Genomic DNA, 16,011 nt, shown 5'->3' on the forward strand with positions numbered 1-16,011 from the left:
TTACAACCTTTATTAAGTATTATTACTGTAATAGTAAGCTACCTAAAACAGAAATTAAACTAGCAATTACTCCATGCTTTATTACAACCTTTATTAAGCATTATTACTGTAATAGTAAGTTACCTAAAACAGAAATTAAACTAGCAATTACTCCATGCTTTATTACAACCTTTATTAAGTATTATTACTGTAATAGTTAAGTTACCTAAAACAGTAATTATACTAGCAATTAGTCAGTGCTTTATTACAACCTTTATTAAGCATTATTACTGTAATAGTAAGTTACCTAAAACAGTAATTATACTAGCAATTAGTCAGTGCTTTATTACAACCTTTATTAAGTATTATTACTGTAATAGTTAAGTTACCTAAAACAGTAATTATACTAGCAATTAGTCAGTGCTTTATTACAACCTTTATTAAGCATTATTACTGTAATAGTAAGTTACCTAAAACAGTAATTATACTAGCAATTAGTCAGTGCTTTATTACAACCTTTATTAAGCATTATTACTGTAATAGTAAGTTACCTAAAACAGTAATTATACTAGCAATTAGTCAGTGCTTTATTACAACCTTTATTAAGCATTATTACTGTAATAGTAAGTTACCTAAAACAGTAATTATACTAGCAATTAGTCAGTGCTTTATTACAACCTTTATTAAGTATTATTACTGTAATAGTTAAGTTACCTAAAACAGTAATTATACTAGCAATTAGTCAGTGCTTTATTACAACCTTTATTAAGCATTATTACTGTAATAGTAAGTTACCTAAAACAGTAATTATACTAGCAATTAGTCAGTGCTTTATTACAACCTTTATTAAGTATTATTACTGTAATAGTAAGCTACCTAAAACAGTAATTAAACAGCAATTACTCCGTGCTTTATTACAACCTTTATTAAGCATTATTACTGTAATAGTAAGTTACCTAAAACAGTAATTATACTAGCAATTAGTCAGTGCTTTATTACAACCTTTATTAAGTATTATTACTGTAATAGTTAAGTTACCTAAAACAGTAATTATACTAGCAATTAGTCAGTGCTTTATTACAACCTTTATTAAGCATTATTACTGTAATAGTAAGTTACCTAAAACAGTAATTATACTAGCAATTAGTCAGTGCTTTATTACAACCTTTATTAAGTATTATTACTGTAATAGTTAAGTTACCTAAAACAGTAATTATACTAGCAATTAGTCAGTGCTTTATTACAACCTTTATTAAGTATTATTACTGTAATAGTTAAGTTACCTAAAACAGTAATTATACTAGCAATTAGTCAGTGCTTTATTACAACCTTTATTAAGTATTATTACTGTAATAGTTAAGTTACCTAAAACAGTAATTATACTAGCAATTAGTCAGTGCTTTATTACAACCTTTATTAAGTATTATTACTGTAATAGTTAAGTTACCTAAAACAGTAATTATACTAGCAATTAGTCAGTGCTTTATTACAACCTTTATTAAGTATTATTACTGTAATAGTAAGCTACCTAAAACAGTAATTAAACAGCAATTACTCCGTGCTTTATTACAACCTTTATTAAGCATTATTACTGTAATAGTAAGTTACCTAAAACAGTAATTATACTAGCAATTAGTCAGTGCTTTATTACAACCTTTATTAAGTATTATTACTGTAATAGTTAAGTTACCTAAAACAGTAATTATACTAGCAATTAGTCAGTGCTTTATTACAACCTTTATTAAGCATTATTACTGTAATAGTAAGTTACCTAAAACAGTAATTATACTAGCAATTAGTCAGTGCTTTATTACAACCTTTATTAAGTATTATTACTGTAATAGTTAAGTTACCTAAAACAGTAATTATACTAGCAATTAGTCAGTGCTTTATTACAACCTTTATTAAGTATTATTACTGTAATAGTTAAGTTACCTAAAACAGTAATTATACTAGCAATTAGTCAGTGCTTTATTACAACCTTTATTAAGTATTATTACTGTAATAGTTAAGTTACCTAAAACAGTAATTATACTAGCAATTAGTCAGTGCTTTATTACAACCTTTATTAAGTATTATTACTGTAATAGTTAAGTTACCTAAAACAGTAATTATACTAGCAATTAGTCAGTGCTTTATTACAACCTTTATTAAGTATTATTACTGTAATAGTAAGCTACCTAAAACAGTAATTAAACAGCAATTACTCCGTGCTTTATTACAACCTTTATTAAGCATTATTACTGTAATAGTAAGTTACCTAAAACAGTAATTATACTAGCAATTAGTCAGTGCTTTATTACAACCTTTATTAAGTATTATTACTGTAATAGTTAAGTTACCTAAAACAGTAATTATACTAGCAATTAGTCAGTGCTTTATTACAACCTTTATTAAGCATTATTACTGTAATAGTAAGTTACCTAAAACAGTAATTATACTAGCAATTAGTCAGTGCTTTATTACAACCTTTATTAAGCATTATTACTGTAATAGTAAGTTACCTAAAACAGTAATTATACTAGCAATTAGTCAGTGCTTTATTACAACCTTTATTAAGTATTATTACTGTAATAGTTAAGTTACCTAAAACAGTAATTATACTAGCAATTAGTCAGTGCTTTATTACAACCTTTATTAAGCATTATTACTGTAATAGTAAGTTACCTAAAACAGTAATTATACTAGCAATTAGTCAGTGCTTTATTACAACCTTTATTAAGTATTATTACTGTAATAGTAAGCTACCTAAAACAGTAATTAAACAGCAATTACTCCGTGCTTTATTACAACCTTTATTAAGCATTATTACTGTAATAGTAAGTTACCTAAAACAGAAATTAAACTAGCAATTAGTCAGTGCTTTATTACAACCTTTATTAAGCATTATTACTGTAATAGTAAGTTACCTAAAACAGAAATTAAACTAGCAATTAGTCAGTGCTTTATTACAACCTTTAATAAACATAATAACTGCAATAGTAGGTTATCTAAAACAGCAATTAAGCTAGTAATTATTCAGTGCTTTATTACAAACTTTATTAAGCATTATTACTGTAATAGTAAGTTACCTAAAACAGTAGTTAAGCTAGCAATTATTCAGTGATTTATTACAACCTTTAATAAACATAATAACTGCAATAGTAGGTTACCTAAAACAGTAATTAAGCTAGCAATTATTCAGTGCTTTATTACAACCTTTATTAAGCATTAATACTGAAGTAGTAATTATTCCTAAAACAGTAATTAAGCATTGATGTATATCCAGTTCATTACATATATAAATGTTTATATAATTTCTTTATTAACTACTGTATGAATTTATGCCTTATTAATGTTCTCATAAACACTTCTTTACCACTGGTTTGCATCAACTGAAATACATTAGTTAGGTGTAGTTAATAATCTGTTTACTAAGGATGACAAATCATTACCAAGCTGCTTATAAATAAACGTATTAAACAGTAATAAACTGATTACTACAGTGAATATAAACACATAACATATGATTTCTATATAGGCTATTAATGTATTACCAGTGTTGTAACAATTTATAAATAATCAATTAACTATAAATTAATGCTATACAAATACTTTATACTGTGTAGTTATTATAAAGTGTTAAAATATCTTTCAATAAAACACACAAGTGAATGTAGGAGGAATTTAACTTCCTTGAACTTCTCTGATATTTTGCAGTGTGGAGCAGGTTTACTCACCTGTCTGATATTTGAGTGTGTATCCCGTCAGACGGCCGTTCCTCTCGTGAGGTGGACCCCACTCCAGCGTCAGTTTGTCCAGATCTGAACCAGACACTCTGAAGTACGACGGCACACCAGGAACTGGACCAGACCATAACAACACGTCATTTAATCTCTTGAAATCAGACATGATGGAATATAGTCACATGCATCAAGATATTTTGTCAGTCATATGGTTTCTATTTTTGTTGGACGGCACAGAGTAGCTCCGCCCACTCTGAAACCTCACTGGTCCAAAATGTGTCCCCATATAACTGTATATTAAACATTAAACGTGTTCTGAATGGCTGTGATTTTGTCTCTTTGCTCAGTTGCAGTGAGGTAACAAATGGTGGTGAAAGACTCATTCTTACCTCCCTCAGGTGTCTCGAAGCGTTGGACAGAGCTGGCGGGACCCTCTCCTCGCCCGTTAAATGCCGTCACGTGCAGACTGTAGACGCTGTATGGGTGCAGGTGTGGCAGTTTGCCACTGGTTTTGTGCGGGCCGAATGATTCAGTTCTGCGTTCACTGTGATGTGAGTTGTGTCGGTGTAAACTCCTCTCACGATGATAATGAATCTGAGCACATTCAACAAAAACATCACTCAACATTATGAAGATTTTAAATGACTGACTCTTGAAATTCAACCAAACAATGTATGACATTCTGTATAGAAAAATATATCTGTTTATTACACTGAAAAAAGTGCTAACCTGCAATAGTTACCTTGAGGAGCTATTTAAACCTGATCTAACCCTTAAAATGAGTTTTGTTGGTGTAACCTATAGTTTTAGATTGATTCAATGGTGTTAATTAACATTTTTAACTGATTACCACATGAAGCATATATTTTAGGTTAACAGTGTACTATGCCTTGTTATATTGGTGCATATAACTGCATGAAAATTATTGCACATTTTTATTTTCATGTATATATAAATAAAATAATTTTATATATACTGTATATAGTGAAAAACAGTGTGGAAAAAAACGACAAAAATATTAAATGCCTTATATTAATATTTAAAAAAATTAAATGCCTTTCAAACCATTTTAGAGCAAATTCATGAATATAGATATAGTGTAAAAGCTGAAAAATAATAGGATGTACTGTCTTTAGCCAATGAGGAGAATTTTGATCACTCTAGAAGCTTCTGTGGTCTCTGTAAATAGATTCCAGATGATTTTGTGTCCAATCTTCCCAGCACAGATAGAATAAACAATGATGTATGGAAACATCTAGAAATATAATTCATTTATACAGTATAATCACATATAACTGGTTCCTGGAATCTCCAACAGTCCAAAATATTAGATTTAAATTCCAGCCAATAGTTCTCCATTTCACTAACAAGCTTTAATAAACACAATTATGCTCATTTTTGCTATTTAAGTATTTTGCTCATTTTCAGTTTTACTTTAGTGCATTTGGGTAAAGATGAATTTGAGTTTGGGAAATGCAAGTATAATGAAATGAAAGCCAGTGATTGACTGTGTCATGTGACATGACGAGTGTTTAGGATGTACCTTGTACCCCCGCAGTCGTCCGCGCACTGATCTGAGAGGAACTTCACTCCAGTGAACTTCAGCCAGTGTGCTGTTCATCACCAGAACCTGAACATCACGAGGTGCGGCCGCTGGAACTGCACACATGCATGCTGCGAATGAACATCACTCTCATTCTGTAATAAAACTGAGTGTGAAAGAATGAAACTCACAGTCTTCTCCTGAGTATCCAATGACGACAGCAGGTTTGGGTCCGTGACCGTAATCATTCATCGCTTGAACCATCACCTCATATGGGACAAACGTGGGCGTCCCAGACACCGTAAACCTAGAAACGCTGGCGACATTGACAGACGTCCAGTCCTCCTCCACATCCTGCTGTCTCCACATGACTTTATACTGGAGTCCAGGACCGTTCGACTGCAGACCCGTCAGCGCCTGACAAACACAAGCTCATATTGAGCTACTATCACTCAAACGTGATTCCCATACTTCCATTTGTGTTATTTCATAGTTTTGATGACTATTTTATTTTCAAATGTGTCAAATAATAAAGAATGAGTAGGTGTTGTGTTACCGTCCATGTGATCACTAGATTATTGTGTTCAGTGCCGAAGCCGCTCACATTACTGGGGTTCACATCAGGAGCTGCGACAGACACAGAACCGTTAAACACGAGAGACTGCACACTGTGTGTGTGTTTGTGTGTGAGAGTGTGTGTGTGAGTGGGTGTGCTTGAGAGTGAGTGTGTGTGTGTGTGAGAGTGTGAGTGAGTGTGTGTGTGAGTGTGAGTGTGTGAGTGAGTGTGTCTGTGTGTGAGTGTGTGTAAGTGTAAGTGTCTGTGTGTGTGTGTGTGTGTGTGTGTGTGTGTGTGTGTGTCTGTGGGTGTGTGAGTGTGTGTCTATGTATGAGTGAGTGTGAGTGTGTGCGTGTGAGTGTGTGTAAGTGTCTGTGTGTGAGTGTGTGTCTGTGTGTGAGTGTGTGTAAGTGTCTGTGTGCGAGTGAGTGTGTGTGTGAGTGTGAGTGTCTGTGTGTGAGTGAGTGTGTGTGTGTGTAAGTGTCTGTGTGTGTGAGTGAGTGTGTGTAAGTGTCTGTGTGTGTGAGTGAGTGTGTGTAAGTGTCTGTGTGTGAGTGTGTGTGTGTGAGTGTCTGTGTGTGAGTGAGTGTGTGTGTGTGTAAGTGTCTGTGTGTGTGTGTGTGTGTGTGTGTAAGTGTCTGTGTGTGTGAGTGTGTAAGTGTCTGTGTGTGTGTGTGTGTGTGTGAGTGTGTGAGTGAGTGTGTGTGTGTAAGTGTCTGTGTGTGAGTGAGTGTGTCTGTGTGCGAGTGTGTGTGTGTGTGTAAGTGTCTGTGAGTGAGTGTCTGTGTGTGTGTGTGTGTGTCTGTGTGCAAGTGTGCATGTGTGAGTGTGTGTGTGCGTGTCTGTGTGTGAGTGAGTGTGTGTGTGTGTGTCTGTGTGTGAGTGAGTGTGTGTGTGTGTGTCTGTGTGCGAGTGTGTGTGTGTGTGTGCGTGCGAGTGTGTGTGTGTGTGTGTGTGCGAGTGTGTGTGTGTGCGTGCGAGTGTGTGTGTGTGTGTGCGTGCGAGTGTGTGTGTGTGTGTGTCTGTGTGCGAGTGTGTGTGTGTGTGTGTGTGTCTGTGTGCGAGTGTGTGTGTGTGTGTGTGTGTGTGTCTGTGTGCGAGTGTGTGTGTGTGTGTGTGTGTCTGTGTGCGAGTGTGTGTGTGTGTGTGTGTCTGTGTGCGAGTGTGTGTGTGTGTGTCTGTGTGCGAGTGTGTCTGTGTGCGAGTGTGTGTGTGTGTGTGTCTGTGTGCGAGTGTGTGTGTGTGTGTGTGTCTGTGTGCGAGTGTGTGTGTGTGTGTGTGCGAGTGTGTGTGTGTGTGTGCGAGTGTGTGTGTGTGTGTGTGTGCGAGTGTGCGAGTGTGTGTGTGTGTGTGTGTGCGAGTGTGTGTGTGTGTGTGTGTGCGTGTCTGTGTGCGAGTGTGTGTGTGTGTGTGTGTGTGTGTGTGCGAGTGTGTGTGTGTGTGTGCGTGTGTGTGTGTGTGTGTGCGTGAGTGTGTTATACCTGCGGGGTTGGTTCTGTACAGTCGTGAGTGGGCACTGGGCTGACTGTATCCCACATCATTGAGTGCCAGTACTCTAAATGTGTAATGCACATACGGCGAGAGCTTCAGGTGAGCGGTCGTCTTTGTTCCAGGAACTTCAGTCAGATTGTGCCACACGCCGCTCTCATGAAGACCATCTTCATACTGAATCACAAACTCTGAAATAAACACAAGACAGCAACCCATGAGCTCAACAAACGACTCATCCACACACACAAAAAAGATTGTTTATGATTGTTTACATATTATGCATGTTTGTACCATGACCAAAAGTGTCAAGAATATTCCAGCATGATACAGTGTGTATTATAAGTGTGCACAGATACTTCAAAGTGAAATTCAAGGAGTTTTCAAGCACATTGTAATTTTTTTCAAGAGATGCAAGAGATGTCATTCATCAAACAGATTCTTCATTTGTTCATTTTAAATAAAATGTATATTTATTCATTTTCCATATTTGTATAAATAGCGCTTATACAACACAACTTACGTGTGCAGCCTTAAAATGCACTTTGCTTTCCAACAAAAGTGAATAACTGGAACCTTAAAAAGTAGTTCATATGAGTTATGAGTTAAGCTCCATGTTTTCTAAAGTCATACAACTGAGGATCTGAATAAAACTGCAACTGTTGTCAGCCACTACCTGTTTTCTGTGAGACACAAAGCTTTCTTTCCAAAGGGAATGCTTGACGGAGAAAACTGAATCCTCCGACGATCTGCATTTAAACCTCAGAATGTTTTATATAGGCCGATCTCATTTGAGACATTTTTACTCTGGAGTAATAATTTTTAATTAAAACGGATTGTTGCAAAGATTTGCACTTGTGAATGGAAATATATTTTTTTAAATCCTCAACTAATATTAATCGTTTGTGATTGGCCCATACTGAACAGCGCTGAGAAAAGCATCAGGTGCCACATGTCAGCACCGTCTATGCGCTGCTTCAGCAGTGGTCTGCACCGTACTTACACCTGATGATAATGATACTAAAAATAGTGGTTGCCCGATATATCACCAAGGCGATAAATCGGCTGATATATTTCCCCTTTGGCCGATTTATTTCTTGAGGGTGCTGAGAATCGCCTGCTTGCATGTGAAGTGTCTGAGACACGTAAACGACCAGTCACGGTTCGTTTTGTTGTTCCGTGCCATCGTATTACTACAATAATAGACCGGTGTGCAACACTGTGTCATTTAAACGGTCCGCATATCAGAACCGCAGCAGACACGTTTGAGCTCATAATGTTAAAGTGCTCGTCTGTTTCATTCTCCCTCTCTCTCCTCAACAGTTCCCTGTAACTTTTAACTGTCTTATCTAATGATAAAAAGGCAAATATCAATAAAACTAATATCATATACAGTCTGCAAATATGCAGATATCTCATTTAAACAGATGTAATAAACCAACCTCACAAAACTTTAGCAGATCCAGCGTCCTGTGGAGCGCTCATTTATTTACCTCTTAAGCACGTAATCTATCAGCCTCTCCTCAACAGTTCCCTGTAACTTTTCTGATGATAAAAGGCAAATATCAATAAAACTTCTATTATATACCATCTGCAAATATGCACATATCTCGTTTAAAATGATGTAATTCAAGAACCTAACGAAAATCCAGCGTTTTCTTCCCGTCGAGCGCTCATCTATACTAAGTGTGTATTCTATCAGCCAGAATCAACAACTTCAGGATCAGGATCAAAAGTTCATCTGATTCGCAAATCCTGACAATCCAAGCGGTGATCCAGGCCGTTTAAACTGTCAGGAGATTGCTGCTGCTCACTGGATCCGCAAGAGCGCGTGAGAGTAACTAAAGCTTTTCTAGCAAGTCAGTCCACCGTCGACCATCTTTGAAACGCTCTCAGGAGGATATTTACAGTCATGCAAGTACAAGTCTTATCTACTTGAATGGAGAAAGACTGAAATCTCCAAAATGGTTGGTCAAGATTACGATCAAAGACCATATTTCAAATCAGCAATAAAATCTGACAACACTGGAATCATAAATGGTGCTTCTTTACATTACGCTAAAAAACACACAATTTTTCCAGCTTTTATAGCTAATGCGCACGTGCTTTCTTGAGTTGACTGACAGGTGATGTCTGTACCTGTAAGGCGGGACTTCCTATCTACCTCCGTTGACCGTTGGCTGCAGTTGGGCGTTCGAATTTCTCCCATTTATTTTAATAGAAGTCGCCCGTCTCTGCTAAATAATCTCTGGTGCAACTTTAAAGTAAAAGCACTTCACGTGTGCTATAATGTCTTATTCACTATCACTGTATGTACAGTTGGTTTGATTCAGTATTTTTTGAGTAAATGTGATGGACATGCCATTCATGGTTGCTGAACTACTGTGTGTACTGTTATTTCTTTCTTCCTAATATTTTAACAATTTCTTCATGTGCAAATAAATTACTAAAATTTAATGACTAAACGGAAATCAGAAGAAACTGCTATCTACCATTTAAAATTATTTTTTATTTTTTTTCAAAGTTTTGTGTGAAACTGAGTAAATATAGTGCTAAATAAGAGTTTATTATTTTACTAGCAGTTTTATGTTTATGTTATTTACTATATAAATTGTGTGATATATTGGTCACCCTGCTCTCTGGATATCGGCCATTAAAAAACCCATATCGGACGACCACTAACTAAAAACTTAACTCAATACACATTAAATAAGAAATTAAACATGCTGCACTGTATCGTGACCTTGCTGGACCAAAGGCAATTAAATTTGAATGTGATTAATCTGGTTCTGTATGTTTTTATTCTCTAAAGAACGGCTTATAGGAGTCATTTGTCTGCACTTAACACTACACTGTTCATGTTGCATGTTTCTTAATGTAAATTCAGCAGTGGTGCACAAAGCTGAACAGACCTTCCAGAAACGCTGTGGGGGGAGTTCACTAAAGAGTTGTGCCACCTGTGCACATGGTATTTAGCACACCTTATCACTAACCACCCACAATCTATTTTAGCAGGAGCAATCAATGCTGAAATCGTGCTGCGTATTCAATATTTAAATTAAGTCATACACATTCATTTCCGCACAAACACGCCTCCTTTCTATTTAAATTAGCCTCATTGTAAGTTATGCTTCATTCACAATAGTTGCCCAGCGCAATTTACATCTGCTATTACCGCCAAATGAAACAAGACAATAATGTTTACAATGCAAAAAACATAATGTTACATTTTCTTTCAGTAAAGCATCATTTTTCATTTGTTTCTTGTGATTTTGGTGTGAAATATGAGCTGCATGTGTTCTTGATGTGTCTGGTGAGATGTTTAAACACAGGTATGTGAACAGCAGTTCTCGTACTCTTGATGGGACTGTTGTGTTCATCTCCAGGTGTCCAGGTGAGCTGAACGCTTCTCGCTCCGGGATCAGTCAGCTCCAGATCAGTGGGAGCATCAGGCTGTCCTGAAGACACACACAATAATGATCAATACAAACCCATCCATCATCTGCTGTCAAGTCAACATCAACACATGCTACACAACTGAACACTGAAAACACATCCACAGAAATGAGTTCATTCTGTATCTTCTCAACTGTTCAAAGGAACAGCAGGAATAAAACAATATTCACATGATGAATCATGCATGAAAATCTGAAGAGCAGCAGCAACATTCATTTCACAACACCTTAAAAATAATTCTGCTTATGTCTGAAAACAGCCGTAGAAATGAGACTGATGGGTAAAAAACCAGACACATAAAACAGCACACACTTCACAGAGCACGTTCAAAAATATGATCATGCAAATGACACATATTAGCATAAATGTGAATAATAAACATACAAAATAAATGAGTAAAAAAGTGTTGGTCCTTTGGAAATAACACACATGCCCAGTGGATTACGGGATGTGATGCGTCACATGTTTACCGTAAATCACAGCAGGAGTAGGTGTGGCCTCTGAGTGGGCGGAGTCAGAGGAAGTGAGGAGGAAGTGTGTTAGTTTGCAGACAACACTTACAGACACTTCTACTCACACTAAACTGTGAATAAATGTCTTGTTTATCTTCAGTGACCTCGTTCACCCCTCTGTGACATAACAGCCTACTGAATGAATATTTTCAGCTTGATGGAGAGTTCACATAGGGGCCGTTCACACAGGATGCGTTCTTGCGTTCTATCTGTGTTGTTTTCTACTTGTTGGTCTAAGTACACATGTGTCAGACTGATGTCTTCTCACTGTATTTTCAACACCTCACACACGTTTTGAAGATGTTCGTTAGACTGTGTTCATTGATTGAAGAGCACAGACACGTGAAACTGTTTAAAGAGTGCAGAGACATCACTCACCGACCACAGTGAGCCGAGCGCTGGCCAAGTCTTCATCCAGTGTCGTGTTCACGATACACGTGTATGTACCTGCATCACTCTCTGTCACATCAGTGATGGTCAGACTGTCTGAATCCACTCGAAACCTGATCACACACACACACACACACACAGAATGTCCATCAGACCGGCTCCACACACAGTGAACGTCACAGCACGTTATATTAGTGCTGATATTTCATATCTCCTCAATAATGTATCATAAACTTGATCTGTTGTATGACCAGAGTGTGAATTACAGGGGGGTTGGAGGGGTCTGACCCCACTAATTATGGCTTGTTTATTACATCCCCCATGGACGACATCAAAACAACATGTTGGAGGTGTTGTAGACAGCACTTGTAATATGAAGCTTTAAATGTAAACATGAAGATATATTTCTAGATCTGCTTTGATTGTTTGGTTGGTTAAGTTGCTCAAGTAAGTGTCTAAAATGCAAGTGCACTGAGAGATTTATTATATTCGTTGAATATTGAGTTGAAGATTTATTTGATGTTCCCCAATGGAGTGAAAAAGAACTAAAGAACAGAGCGCACGGGCTTATACAGGCTGAAGCCCAGGGGCCTACAACTCCCATGGGGCCCATTTTCCCCTATCCATGTTCGCGGGAGGAGTGAACCCGTTTAATTGCTTCTGGCGGGAGTCATGGTTGTTGACATGTTGACCGTGTAGTGCTTGTTCAATGCACAGCAGTTCCATCCCCCCCACCCCCCGCTCAACAACTGGAAGGGGGTCTCAAGCGAGCCCATGGGCCCAGAAGTACCTTAAAGCACCCCTTCATATACCATCGATTATCAACCACAGAGCTCACGGTAGGTCTGTGTTTAAAGATTTATAAGTTATCATTAATAATAAATTCCCCTATGGAAAAAAATAATGTGATTTTATCTTCCAGAAGCAGATTGTTGCGCTCAACTCTCATGAATAAATTCTCATTGGGGTGAAATATGAGCTGGACACATTCTTGTAGGTTTTAATGGATTGTACAGAAGCAGATGAGGTTACATTGAGTGATAAGAGAGACGCACCTCTCATCGTCAGGCAGTTCTGTGTTGTCTTTGAGCCACGTCATGGTGGGCACTAGAGAGGGGTCGTGCTTCACTTTACACTCAAACACCACGTCTCTGTTCCTCTGGACCACCCTGTACTCCGGTGGACGCAGGATCCGTGTCGGCTCTGAAGAGAAAGAGCGAGAGAGACTTTACAGATGTTACCAGATAATAAAAAAACCTCTCCAGTCATTCATTTCCTCATGAGAAGCACTGCCGACTGACGCCCTCCATTGTTTTTCCTCTCAAAGCACTTGTCAGATTATTTTCTGACATTGATCGTGTAAAAGTAAAACGTCACATGCAATTCCCACTGTGTGTAATTCATTGTGCATATCTGTCAAACTCTTATTGCACACTCATTAGGTCACTAAAATCCAAGTTGCTGCTAAAACATGAACAGAGTGACTAATGGAAGAGTTTGCTGACTGCTGTTAATGGTCTTCAAACCTGGCCTGTTTCCTGTTTTGATGCTCAGAGAAGCACTTAACTGCAGTGGACTTCATTTGTTGAGTGAAAATATGCAATCTAAGCGCTGGAGCCTCTTAAACTGATGCATGATGGGATATCAGGAGCCATCAAGACCAATACAGCTCTTGCTTTTAAAGGTACAACACAAAGTGCAAAGATATCCTCTCAAAACTCCAAATAAAATCAAAAATCACTATTTCCACCTTTAGATTACAGTATCACAGGTACAGAAGAATACACATTGTCTATGTTCAGAACATCATACTACTATTGTACCACACTGCTCTTACTATTGCAGAAGTATACAGTATGCATCGTATGTCATTTTTACATGTCTAATTAAGCAATTATTGGAATGCAAAAAGTTGGACCTTTTTACACAAAACTGGATTAAAAATGCAAAATAACAGTTGTCAGTATACAATGAATACTGTACAGGCAGTAATTAGTACACTAGCTTTCCATTCTGAACATATTCAAGTGCTGAACTCTCACCTTTGACCTCCAGGTACACATGGTTCTCAGAGATGCCGAGTGAGTTCCGGGCGACACACGTGTATTTCCCGCTGTTGAAAGCTTGAGACACATGAATCTCCAGAGTCCCGTTCTTATGAAACACATATGGATCTCCCTCTAACGTGCTGGAGCGACTGTCTTTAAACCTGCAGAGACGAGATGAAGAAGCACATGATCATATATATGTTAAATAGCGATTTGAGTGTGGAGTGATACGAGACATGAAACTAGGAAATCACTTGACTGATACAACAGTCACCAGACCAATCACAGTCAAGTATTCCAGCTGTGTCATAAGTATCAATAGTAGAGAATATATCTGGATAATAGCAGATCACAACTGGCCCCAAATTAGCAGTGAACATGTTCCACATTTATGAGAAAAGTTTCAAAATAACCTGCTGGTTATCATAAAGCGTGATAATTACAGAGGACCCAAATGCACTGCAGAATCCAGTCTAGAGTGGTAATGAAGCCCAATTAAAGTGAAAAGCTCCAGTAAACAGTTCCAGTAAATGGGCCGCTGCTTTTGGTTCTGGCTTTATGTCAGTAATTACTCTGGAGTTGCCATCAACATCAGTGTGAGTTTATCATCAACTCTACAGTCTATGTGTGTGTGTAGAAGTCTTTAAATGACAGAGTCAGAATAGAGCACACACATACACATTAACACACACACACACGTGTACTGCAGTCTCACCATGTGATGGTTGGTATCGGCGAACCGAATGACGCACACTCCAGCAGAGCGGGTTTGTTCATGAGGACCTGATAGACTTTATGAGGGGGAGTCAGAACTCTGGGCGGCTCGGCTGAAACAAAAACCATAACATCACATATTCATCATCTCTTATTCATCATCACACATTCACAATCACACATTTATCATCACTCATTCACCATTACACATTAAACATCACTCATTCACAATCACACATTCATCATCTCTTATTCATCATCACACATTCATCATCACTCATTCACAATCACACATTTATCATCACTCATTCACCATTACACATTAAACATCACTCATTCACAATCACACATTCATTGTCTCTTATTTATCATCACACATTCATCATCACACATTCATCATCAATCATTCACAATCACACATTCATCATCACTCATTCATCATAGCACATTCATCATCCCTCATTCATTATCACTCTTTCATCGTCAAACGTTCATCACTCATTCATTCACCATCACACATTCATCATCACTTATTCACCATCACACATTCATCATTACACTTTCACAATCACACATTCATCATAACTTATTCACCATCACACATTCACAATAACATTCATCATAACTTATTCACAATCACACATTAATCATCACTCATTCATCATCTCTTATTCATCATCACACATTCATCGTCACACATTCACAATCACACATTCATCATCACACATTCATCATCAATCATTCACAATCACACATTCATCATCACTCATTCATCATAGCACATTCATCATCCATCATTCATTATCACTCTTTCATCATCAAATATCCATCACTCATTCATTCACAATCACACATTAACCATCACTTATTCACCATCACACATTCATCACTCATTCATCATCATCCATTCACCATCACACATTCATCAACACTTATTCACAATCACACATTAATCATCACTCATTCACTGTCACACATTCACAATCACACATTCATCATCACTCATTCACCATCACATTCACACATTCACAATCACACATTCACAATCACACATTCATCATCACTCATTCACCATCACATTCACACATTCACAATCACTCATTCACCATCACACATTCATCAACACTTATTCACAATCACACATTAATCATCACTCATTCACTGTCACACATTCACAATCACACATTCATCATCACACATTCATCATCACTTATTCACAATCACACATTCATCATCACACATTCATCATCATTCATTCACAATCACACATTCACAATCACACATTCATCATCACTCATTCACCATCACATTCACACATTCACAATCACTCATTCACCATCACACATTCACCATCACATTCACACATTCACAATCACTCATTCACCATCACACATTCACAATCACACATTCATCATCACTCATTCATCATCAAACATTCATCTTCACATGTTCATAATCACTCATTCACCATCAAACATTCATCACTTATTCACAATCACACATTTATCATCCCTCATTCATTATTACTCATTCATCATCACACATTCATCACTCATTCATCAATATTCATTCACCATCACACATTCATCAACACATTCAC

The 16,011-nt window shown here is 37.1% G+C and overlaps 1 protein-coding gene across 7 annotated transcripts in view; it reads right to left on the bottom strand.

Moving 5' to 3' along the window:
• Window positions 1–16,011, bottom strand: part of LOC127437158 (neuronal cell adhesion molecule-like) — a 106,215-nt gene that overhangs the window by 17,616 nt on the left and 72,588 nt on the right. For 4 of the 7 annotated variants that reach the window (XM_051691874.1, XM_051691877.1, XM_051691873.1 and 1 more), the window contains 12 exons: window positions 14,413–14,524; window positions 13,692–13,858; window positions 12,705–12,852; window positions 11,638–11,762; window positions 11,218–11,247; window positions 10,648–10,749; window positions 7,285–7,482; window positions 5,804–5,874; window positions 5,439–5,664; window positions 5,248–5,363; window positions 4,094–4,298; window positions 3,699–3,821 (listed from right to left, as the gene is read on the bottom strand). In XM_051691874.1, coding sequence (XP_051547834.1) covers window positions 3,699–3,821; window positions 4,094–4,298; window positions 5,248–5,363; window positions 5,439–5,664; window positions 5,804–5,874; window positions 7,285–7,482; window positions 10,648–10,749; window positions 11,218–11,247; window positions 11,638–11,762; window positions 12,705–12,852; window positions 13,692–13,858; window positions 14,413–14,524 — 1,623 coding nt within the window. The remainder of the gene's footprint in view (window positions 1–3,698; window positions 3,822–4,093; window positions 4,299–5,247; window positions 5,364–5,438; window positions 5,665–5,803; window positions 5,875–7,284; window positions 7,483–10,647; window positions 10,750–11,217; window positions 11,248–11,637; window positions 11,763–12,704; window positions 12,853–13,691; window positions 13,859–14,412; window positions 14,525–16,011) is intronic. The other 3 variants (XM_051691876.1, XM_051691875.1, XM_051691878.1) reach the window with 1 other exon arrangement.

The sequence above is a fragment of the Myxocyprinus asiaticus genome, chromosome 48 (assembly GCF_019703515.2).
Source record: "Myxocyprinus asiaticus isolate MX2 ecotype Aquarium Trade chromosome 48, UBuf_Myxa_2, whole genome shotgun sequence".
Lineage (NCBI taxonomy): Eukaryota > Metazoa > Chordata > Actinopteri > Cypriniformes > Catostomidae > Myxocyprinus > Myxocyprinus asiaticus.